Source organism: Ixodes scapularis, unplaced genomic scaffold (genome assembly GCF_016920785.2).
Source record: "Ixodes scapularis isolate PalLabHiFi unplaced genomic scaffold, ASM1692078v2 PGA_scaffold1__304_contigs__length_218370807, whole genome shotgun sequence".
In the NCBI taxonomy this organism is placed as follows: domain Eukaryota; kingdom Metazoa; phylum Arthropoda; class Arachnida; order Ixodida; family Ixodidae; genus Ixodes; species Ixodes scapularis.
This window is the reverse complement of record NW_024609846.1, coordinates 88,316,871-88,328,048: the sequence shown is the minus strand read 5'-3', so window position 1 is coordinate 88,328,048 and position 11,178 is coordinate 88,316,871. Positions and strand designations below refer to the sequence as shown.

At 48.7% G+C, this 11,178-nt stretch overlaps 1 protein-coding gene across 1 annotated transcript in view; it reads left to right on the top strand.

Moving 5' to 3' along the window:
* The first annotated feature begins 1,062 nt into the window (after nt 1-1,062).
* LOC8039230 (metabotropic glutamate receptor 6) overlaps nt 1,063-11,178 on the top strand; it is a 223,672-nt gene continuing 213,556 nt past the window's right edge. The window contains exon 1 of the mRNA XM_029972728.3: nt 1,063-1,492. Within this exon, the coding sequence (XP_029828588.2) occupies nt 1,102-1,492 (391 nt within the window). The 5' untranslated portion in view covers nt 1,063-1,101. The remainder of the gene's footprint in view (nt 1,493-11,178) is intronic.

The following is an 11,178-nucleotide window of genomic DNA, read 5'->3' as shown; positions in this document are numbered from 1 at the left end:
TTTTTTTTTTGTGCGTGTGAGTTGGGAAGAAGACTTATGAGTTGCGTTATTACTTTACACGTTACTCGAAATATGTAACGTAGGTACGTTATACGTTTCTGTCTTGACAAAACAAATGTAACGAGTACTTTTGAATGAAGTAACGCTTTACCGATAACAGCGTTACTTGTAAACTCGTAACCGCCAACACCTACCACGCCTCGTTGCGCCCTTCTCCTAGGTCACGTGACACTCACCCGGCACTCGATTGGCTTAGATGTCTCGTAATTCGTCCGTAGACCTTCCAGTATTAGCCGAAAAACACCGATAAACGTCCGTCGGTGTCAAAAACAAAACATCGGTTACTAACCGCAGAACACGAATAAATAACGACGGTTGGTGTCAAGCATACAAAATTGCTTCGAGCTAACGATTTTGCCAAGTTTCTGCTCCCGATAGGACTCTCCTTGTCGAAACACTGCCCTCTCAAGCCGCAGCCTCATTGCTCATAACTCGTACAAAAGACGCGGCGTGCAGACACGACAACAAAATTATCTGCAGATTCGCAGATAATTCTGTTTTCAGGCGGGGGTTTATGACCAGTTTGATCCGTCATACAAGTCTCCAGACTGACCTTTGTATGATTTATGGGCAGTGCTACCGCCTCTTTTGAATTGAACTCTCAGTTTTTCCGTGAGTTTTTTTTTCACCGTTCATCGTCGTTTCTTGCGTCGGTCCGATACAGACCACCGAAATACACCGGTATTTAAAACGGAGAAATAATAATAAACACGGAACGACATCTGCCGATTTTCCTTTCAAACGAACGCCGTAAGTTCTACGGGCCGTTCGCCGTGTCCTTCGCGGTCCATCGTTAAGTTGAAACAGGGTATCGCGCGGAGACGTTGGCGGCGCACGTCGCAACACAGCGCACCGCGGCCCGTCCTTGATCCTGGGTCCCGGACCCCCGGTCGGGGACGCTGTGGGCGGCCGGTGGTCCCGCGCGTGCGCCGAGGGCGCGGCGGCGGTGTCGCTGCCGTCGCGGAGCGCGCGCCCGTAAGATGGCGCGCAGCCGCCAGACGTCCACGGTGGGGTCCGGGATGCGGTCCGGGGGCTAGGCGCATGGAGCGGGCGCTCACGCGGCCCGCGCCTTGGCGGCCGCTTCCCTGGCAGCAGGCCGGGCTTTTCCTCCTGGTGCTCGCGGTTCTAGCCGGGCCCGGCCCGGGGTCCACGGCCTCCCTCAACTTCACGTGGCCCGTGAAGCGCGCCGTCGTCGTGGACGGCGACGTTGTGCTGGGCGCCCTGATGATGGTGCACGAGCGCGAGGACAGGCTCACCTGCGGTCGCATCATGCCGCAGGGTGGCATACAGGCGCTCGAGTGCATGCTCTTCACCCTGGACTGGGTGAATCAGCAGCCGGATATCCTGCCGGGCTTCAACCTGGGCGCCTACGTCCTCGACGACTGCGACAAGGACACGTACGGCCTCGAGCAGGCCGTCGACTTCATCAAGGGTGAGTGCCGCCGGCGTGTGCGACGTGCGCGGTTCGGAGGTAAGGGGCTGGCGCGTGGCGACCCTGTTGCTCCTTTCGATCGATGACGGTCCGAGTCGCGGCCGGCCGGCTTCATCACCGCGCCCGGCTTCTGGAGCGCGCGAGCACCGGGCCTCGCGTCGCCATGGCCGCCGTTCAGAGGGATCTCGCCTTCGAGACCACCTGTGGGGCGGGACTCCCTTGGGCTAAGTTTGCCTTCGTGAGCCGGACCCCCACACGAAGGCACAGGTAGTCCAGCGGAGTGCCGGCTCGGCCCCTGCGCTCTCAACGCCCCCGCGGACACGCTTCACGGCGGCCGCGGCGAGCCGTCCGCCCGCCCCCCATCGATCCGCAGCATCCCTCGTGTCGCCGCTGCCGGAGGCTCCCGGAGTTCCGAACAGCGGCGGCGGCGCTGCGCGGAGGGCCAAGGACCGCCGCCCTGCTGGCCCTGGAGCCACTGAATAACCTACGCTTCGGAGTAACCACACTTCGGCCATGTTGGTGCTCAAAATTCAGCCAGTGTTCTAAGCCTTATCTGAAATTGCAACCAAAGGGTTTTCCTCTCCTCCGAAGTTGTTGAAACGGTTCGCAGCTCAGCAAAAGAATATCGCACGAGCTTCCACATCGCTGCATCATCAGAAAGTCGCACTTTGGAGTCGTAACAATCGCCGATTTCGCGCCCGCTCTGCACTAAGGACCAAAATGGCGGCGCCCATAGGAAGATCAGGGAATGGAGAGTTACTTGTCTAAGCGCATCTTGTGCAATATCTCTAGCTTTATTCGTTTTGGCAGCGAGCGCGGGGTGAGCTCGATGGCCCGGGGGCCGAAGAAGCGGGCGAGTGCTTGCTCTTCTTGCTTCGTTCCGGAAGGCGTATCTTTTGGGGTCCTGACGGACGGTCGATAGTGGCAAGACCAATCGCCGGAGTCGTCTTCGAGTCACGTTCGCCGGTAACGCTTCGAAGCCGCCGACGGATTGCGGTGGTGTTAGGGTTAAACGTTTCCGATATCATCGCACACAATCTCGTTCAGGCTGTCGATTGGAGTTCTTCCGCGTCGTTATCGTGTAAAAGTGACTGCTCTCTAGCGCGACATGTCTTTGAAGTGGAACTTAGTAAGCGTTCTGTTTGCATGCAGCCTAAAAACAAGTATTGAAAGCAGCCACTGTACCTAAACTAAGAATATCCACCCTGTGTGACCAAAATAGGCAGTCTGTGTTCATAACACGTGGTGGAGATGATCCACTTCTCCAGTTCAATATTTGCCTCCTCTAAAACATACACGCAGACGTACGCACACACACGGACACATAGAAGCAAAGGTACACATACGCACAGACACCACTCCCCCCCCTCCCCCCCGTCACGCAAACCAATAGACACTATCAAGCACACACACACACCCACGTACACGCGCGCTCACACATACACCCACACACTACCACGCAGCAAAGATGGCAGTAATGGCATTACTGTCATTAAATTGCACCAATTAAATTAGTTTTTGTAGTAATGAGTAATGTAATGAATTAGTGTTTTAGGCTGGTAATTTAGTAATGTAATGAATTGCTTTCAGCGGGTGATTTAGAAACAATTACTCATTACTTTTGAAGTTTGTTTGCCCCGAATTAGGAAGTTCAATTGCGAGTTTTCAAAAATATAAAAATTATTTTGCATCGTGAAATGTCGTGAAATCAGAGGGAAAAAAAAGTTTGACGTAAAGACTTCTTGAAAGAACAAGTTCCCATGGCCCGATTTAACATACTGACACGGGTTATAACTTCTTTTAGATGAGGAAAACAGAAACATATCCCTCTTTAAAGGGGCCATGAAACGAATTTTGAGTTAGGATGAATGATTTTAAATTGGGACGTTACTAATCGCATATCGTTTAGTTGGCCAAAAGAAAGAGGCTGGAAAGTCAAAAGCCAGCTTTTCGGTACGAACATTTGAAAATATAGCGCACTGTTTTGTACCTTCTTGCCTTCGAAAGCTCTCCAGCTTTTCACTATGATACATCCGCGGTTCCAAAAGCGCGTCACCGGCGCCAAACTGACGTCAGCAGAGCCCAGCTCACGCATTGGACACGAGAACTGCGTCACTCGGACCTATGCGCTCGTCAACAATCAATCCGTCGACGAATATTTGGATTGGCGTTCGTGGCCAATGAGTGCCCTGACGGAACTCATTGTCACTGGGGAATCACAAGTTCTATGGTGTGCATAACAAGCACGGTGGAACCTAGGAGTCATCGCACCGGTTCCGAAGGAATGTCACGACCACGTGATTTCACAATTGGCATTTGAGTTGAGGATTAAAGCTAAGGAGGAAGAAGTAGGAAAATCGTTTCATTAACCCTTTAACTGAGGACGTTCACCGTTGAATGAACAGCGAAACCGGTGGGTCGACTATCTTTGAGTCACATCTAAAGAAGAAGCTATTCATCATGTTTAACACTTACGTCGTGTGTGCCAGCGAGACGACTTTTCAATATGGTTCACTTTGAGACGCATAAGGCTGTTACGGTGTAAACAGAAAGATCTGAGTTTTGGTACATATACACTATATAAAATGAGCACGAATTACTACATCGAGGTATTGAAGAGTAATGTAGAAGTAATTTTATTTCTTTTGGAAAATAATTGTAATGTAATGTCACTACTGCGGCAATTTGCAATGTAATTTAATTTCGTTGTTGCAGTTTTCAGAAACGTAATTATAGTAAAGTAATGCAATTACTTATTAAAATTAAGTTTTCCATCTCTGACACGCAGACACGCACGCGAGCGCACACACACATGCACACTCCCACGCGCACACACACACACACGCACGCGCATTCTCACGCGCACATATAAACACGTGCACGCGCGCACATGCACCCACGCACAGACACATAAAGCACACTTTCACGCGCGCGCGCACACACACATGCACATTCTCACGCGCATATATGTATACGAACGTACACACGCGCACACAAAGCCACGCACACACACATACAGGCGCACACTCCCACGCGCACACACACACCCACGTACACCCATGAGCGATATGAAGGTGAACAGCCCTCTTCTTGTTTTTGACGCTCCTGCAAGTTTTGGAACAAGCTCTGTTCCAGGAGAGAGCTAGAACGCAAAATATTTACCCCCAAGCCACGTACCATTTGAGACGTTGAGAGTTAACATAGCTTTAGGGAGCCGTAAAACAGGCAAGAAACCTTGTCGCTCCTTTAAGTTTTGGAACAAGCTCTGTTCCAGAAGCGGGCTAGAACGCAAAGTATTTACCCCCAAGCCACGTACCATTTGAGACGTTGAGAGTTAACATAGCTTTAGGGAGCCGTAAAACAGGCAAGAAACCTTGACGCTCCTTTAAGTTTTGGAACAAGCTCCGTTCCAGAAGAGGGCTAGAACGCAAAGCTAAGACCACCAAGTCACGTACCATTTGAGATGTTGAGAGTTAATATAGCTTTAGGGCGCCGTAAAACAGGCAAGAAACCAGGTAAGATGTTCACCTTCATATTGCCGGCGGGTGTACACGCTGGCGCACACAAAATCCACGCACACACACACTCCCACGCGCACAAACACACGGGCGCACGTACACGCATGGGCGCACACACAGGCACACACACGCACGCACACTCTCGCGCGCACATACGCACAGACTACACGCTCGCACACAGACCCGCCTAAACATACTCCCACGCACACAGACATACCCAAGTATACCCGCGCGCGCACACACGCACATTCCCACGCACGCAACGTGGCCACCATGCGTGCGCGCACACACGCGCACAGATATACACCCACACGCACATACTCACACAGGAACACTCCCACGCACACGCGCGCAGAGACACCCACGCATACACGCGCACGTGCGCACACACACCCACATTTACTCACGCATACATCCCACACGCGCGCGCGCTCACGCACACACACACCAATACCACAATCGAATTTCATCGCAGGTTGCCTTCTTGGACAGAGCCTCAGCTCACGTGAATCGTAAAATATTTAAAATGTTTCTAGAGCTATGAGAGCTCGTAGGTTGGTTCACACATTTGGAACGGTTGCGTTCACAACAACCAGCACGACAGAAACGACAAAGACCGGAATAGCCGTGACCGATGATTGCTTCGTGAAGGTGTACCTCTTGTATCGCTTGCAACGTTGTGCACGGCGAACACTTGTTCCGGCGACCGTGTCGGTGCTGTCGTTTCGGTTGCTGCGAACGCAACCTACACAGATGTGTGAACTAGCCTTATGAAGAATAGTGGGTCGGGCAATCGGCCGATTGTATTGCCGGATCTAAACTTCGTCTAATTCTGCCATTGACAACAGCCAAAGCTAAGCAAAGCCAGTTCCAATCAGTAATTAGAAAAACGTCGGAATAGTTATTCTGGCGTGAGCATCAAAGCCGCGCGCTGATACGCACACCGAAGCAAACGTGGTTTCTAGCAGGCTCAGGATTTGGCCTTGCGGCCGAAATCTTTGGTTGTAGCTCACCTTTTATGTGAGAGGAGGTATAGGATTGAATTCAGCAACGGTGAGAATGAAAACACCAGAGAGCGCTGCATCAATGTGCAAGGCGCTTGGATATGTTAGGACGAAGAGAATAAGAGGACTGGACACAATGGAACTTGGCTCCGTGAATGGTTATTTGGACTGATAAAAGCTAAAAGTGTCCAACCCGCGACATCACGCATGCACTGGGCCAGTAAGAAACCGAACGACTTCAGCGACTCTTTGCGTGAGGTTTTGCTAACGCGCTGTGACTGACCCAGAGTATTGAAGACGGCAAATCAAAGGAAGTGTTGCTGGGCATGAGGCCGACTACGTCATCTTTTACCGTGCAGTCGGTCATGATATGCCTTATATATAAGTAGGGTTCTGGGTTGTCGAAATAATCTGCCATAATATTGATAGACACTCGATGGTATTTTGCTTTCGAAAGGAGGACTCATCCGATGATCCTCGGTTGTTTCGAAATTCGAGCTCCAAGTCTTACCTATAGACATCTTTTTCTTGTGAATTATCGGTCGGCCTTTGGATTCCTTTTTATCTCTGAATTTTTTTCTGGTGTGCGTTATCCTGTAAATGTGAAAGTTCATTCTGACTGGTTCCGCAATCACCTAACATAGGATGGGGACCATTTTAAGGATTCTTTTTGAAGACAATGATTAGTTACATCTGAGAAGAGGGAACACGCCAGTAGTTCGTTCTTTCTAGTATAGATGATTATCGAAATTCAGTCTAGCAACCTAGATCACTGTCATCATCTCAGTGTATGGTTGCTGTGCCACACTACTGGCGGCCATCTCGAGGCTGATAAAGGAAGAAGTTGAAAATACTTGTCAGTGGAGAATATATGAGGCCTGTACTTTCGAGACGTTAGTTCAACAAGACGCCCGAATTAGATAAAACGGCTTCGTAAGCTTTTACTGGAGAGTGTGGTCCAACCCGTCTTTCGGCAGAAGTTTGGATCTAAAGCCTTTTCATGGCGCAAACTTTACCAAGGGAAATTTATGGCGGAAATGTTTTCAAGGGGCTTGAGGCGGGTCGCCAATCCGTTACTGTCAGCTCTTATGTTCACACCATCAAGACTGAAACAAATAAGAAAAAAAACATCAGGTAAATTTCGGGCACGGCGTCACATTCGCAAGCGAAAGTGACGTGGTGCCCGATGAGGTACGAGCGTACTTAGAAACACATATCTTGTCTTCCTCAATCTTTTTTGGACTAATTCTATCACAAGTAGATATAGAGACCAGAAATGAAAAGTTGAGTAGTACTTGCGGCGGGATGGAGAAACCGGGATTCACGGAAAGCTCGTGGGGTCGTTCACTCTTTACGAATTTCTGTCTTCTGTAAATCCTGCAGAGAATTTTGAGAAGTTAAACACTCTTATAGATGATGGTTCCCTAACCCTCTCAATGATTGTCAGGCGGTGAAATTTTTTTCTAATTGGATACTTTTCTGTGGAGGACGCCTCGCGTGAAGAGCTCCCAAAAACTGTAACCCACGATAAAAATGTGTCGGCTGTGAAGGCGACGGTTGAGGAAGATGGTCTGGTTACACTGGAGAAGTTGAAGGAACTAGTTGGTATAGATGCCACGTCAATGTAAAAAATTTCGACAGAAAACCCTGGTTACACCATAAAATCTGCCAAATGAACCCCTCGTCACCTGACACCTGAACGCAAGGCATCCCTTGTGATATTTTGCCGCAAGTACCTCCAAAGACTCAACGAAGGAAAGTCTTCTGCTCGGAAGCAAATTGTGACTACTGGTGAGATCTGGTTTTACAACACTGACCCTGAAACAAAGTTTAAATTCATGGTGTGGTGGAAAAAAAGAGCGCCACCATTGAAGAACTTTCGCTGCACCACATCAGCCGGCCGAACAATGTTTACCATTTTTTTTTTTCGAATTCAAGAGACTTGTGGCTTCCGCCCTCCTTGAGGAGAGGCGATTGTGAATTTTGAATTGTACACGGAAGCGTACATGCCTGTAGTTAAACAAATAGAAGACTACTCGGAGGTCGACTCAAGAGGGATCTACGTCGTCACACATCTGGTAGAACGTTCATCGCTGATTTTGAAATTGATCTGTTTAAGGCCGGTTCGCACATACAGCGGAGCGCTCAGTTAGCGCTTCATGAGCGCTGGAAGCAGCGCTCATGTGGCAGCGACTGGCGCGTGACGTAGCGCTCCGTTAGCGCTTCGGAAGCGCTCCAGTATAGGCGCTCAGTTAGCGCTTCGGAAGCGCTTCCGTAGGCGCTCGGTTAGCTCTTTAGCAGCGCAGTGTTAGCGCTCTCACGCTCCCTGTGCCGTGCTTGCTGCTGCGGAACAGCGCGTGCACGGCGATTCCGTTGTTGTTTGTCCTTTGGCATTGAAAGAAGAGGAAGTAAAAAACCCGCTCTCCAAGCAAAGGGTCAGGCAGACGACCCAGAGTCATGGACTCTGAGCGACTAATTGATTGGGTACGACCTCATGGCTTTCTATTCGATATGCGTGACCCTGGTTTCAAAGACACGCAGTTACAAAATAACGACCAGCGAAAGAGCTTTGTGACTCGGTCCCTCATCCTGGGAGCAAGGTTCGCCGGATACCCGTCGGCATCTCGGTGGCAAAAGATTTCGCGCACTCAGAAGGCTCTTCTGGGCGTTAAGTCGTTAACACACATATGCACAAATTGCGTATGTAAGGACATCCGTTGCATTTCTATTTCAGCGTCCAACATGTCCGCCATGGTAATGTTAGTGCAAACCCAATCACAGGAACCGGAACCGCAGTGCACGCGCATATCCGCGCTAATCCGCAGCAATAATTGAAGAACCGCCGTACAAGGAGCGCCAAGAAGGCACTACTGAAGCGCCAATCGCGCGTTTATAAGAACTAAGTCACGCAATAAGAAGCGCCACATGAGCGCTCTTTGGAGCGCTCACGTAGCGCTAACTTAGCGCTCCGCTGTATGTGGGAACAGGCCTTTACTCCATCCGGCAGTTCCCCTTATCAGGCACCCTATGACCTTTTGTTATTTTCCACATTAAAAGAACCCCTCCGTCGAAATGTGTTTGAGACAGAAGACCTCATTTCAGCAGTTGAGGAGCTACTTTTTCTCCTAAAGCCGGATGATTTCCAGCATTGTTTCGACCGTTGGACTGACTGAATGAAAAAGCGCCTCGAGGTGAGTGGTGACTGTTTTGAAAAGAGCTGAGTTTACCCCTATGTGTTGGATATGGGTGAATAAAATTGTTCTAATATTTCCAGAGCAGCTGGGGCATAATAAGCGCTTTTTGGTGACCGGAAGTTTCAAGAACACCTGGAAACTGCTTTTTGTGCTACCAGATGGCACTACATTTTGAGAAGGGTCCATTTCAAAACAACAAACCCCTTTATTGACAGCAAATAAAGGACTTTGGCGATACATAAAACTCGTTCGGAAAGGTTGCATGAGTTTTATAATTATCGGCATACCTGTCGGAAAGGTTTCCTGTATATATTCGTTTCTCGGGCGAACTATTTTTATTACATTCTGACTAAGGTCTCGCAGAAATTTGTTGTCCCTTATTCAGTCATCTAAAAAATATTATGTCTGAACACAAAGCAGAATTCCCGGCCAAACCAGAATTCAACACTTTACTCAATTGAAAACTAAAAAAAAAAGAAAGTGAACTTCAGAAGTTTGGTACAAAACAAGCGAAGGCTCTAGAATACAACAAATATTGCAAATATAAACAAAAATATTAAAAAATCGTTAATTGAGAATAACATATTCAAAACATCAAATATACCCGGCTGCAAAACCCTCACTTGAGTACTACGCATCCTCCAAAAATGTCGAATCCCATTTATAAGTTAAATGGAAATCCATTAACGGGCCAGCCACAAGAGATGAGCGGAGGTAAACATAATTATATTTTTCTTCGAAACGTGAGTGAAATTTGAAACTCCCTTTTCAGTCAGGACGCCCTATAACCTTTAAATATTTGCTGAAAAATTGTGATATCCAATATATATATATATATACTGTGATTTGGAGCGTATGTTTTACGAGTTTTACTTGCGCTGTACCGTTTTACTTGATCTGTACTGTGTCCCAAGAAGCTTGACCTAAAATGGACCTAAAAATCGACGCCTGCGCGTAGCACTGTAAACGTTTCGTCAAAGGGCTTTTTCACAAGTCGGGTTTTTCTTGTAAAATTACAAAACGTAGCTCCCTCCCTGTAAAAAATAGCACCAAGAAACTTCCTATAGGGTCAGCGGCGGGCAGCGACACAGACGACAAGGTTGAGTTGCGGGGCGAGTTTGTTGCTCGTATGGATAGATGGCGTCGGGAGCAGCGTCTGAAGGTGCAGCAGCCGACCAGTGAAAGAAAGCAGATGACACGCAGACGAATTCCGTTGGCAGCGAAAGCGCCGTCATTATGCAAACGCGCTTCTTTTTTGCTATGTTTTGCGTTTGATGTTTGCTATTATTTATTAACCAAAGCTACACTACAGAAAGATTATGTTAATTTTAATGAACCGGTGGTCACGAGCAGTCTCGATAAGGAGGTAGCGCTCTCTATCAATGCGAGCGCCAAAGGCGCCCCGCAACTCGACTTGGTCACCTGCGTCGCCGCCCGCCGTTGACCCTGGCAAGTCTCTCGGCCCTATTTTTCACAAAAAAAGAGCTACGCTTTATAATTTTACAAGAAAAAAAAACCGACCTGTGAAATACACCTTTGACGAAAAGTTGAGCTTGCTACGTGGAGGCGTCGATTTTTACGGTGCATTTTAGATCGAGCCTGGTGACTTGGGACACACTAAATACACAGCAGGTATTGGAGAAGAAAATCAACGCGTCTGTTTTCTCAAGCAGAGCGCGGCACCTGATCATTGCGATTCACAAAATGAAACCGGGAGCGATATACTTGTCAACCACAGAGTTGGGATCGAAAGTTTGCGGTGCCCACCGATTGAACATGTTGCGACAAAAGCGCGGCGGCGTCATCGTCGCGACGCTCTGGGCGGCGCACTCCGTAAACTTTGGCCCCAATTTTGCATTTGACGAGTCCCTGAGCAAAGGGGAAGCTGCCAATGAAATTCAAAACTACATCAGCAAGTTGCCCAGCATTACAGATGGCATGAAGTTCACGGGCTCCGAATTCCCCTCAAG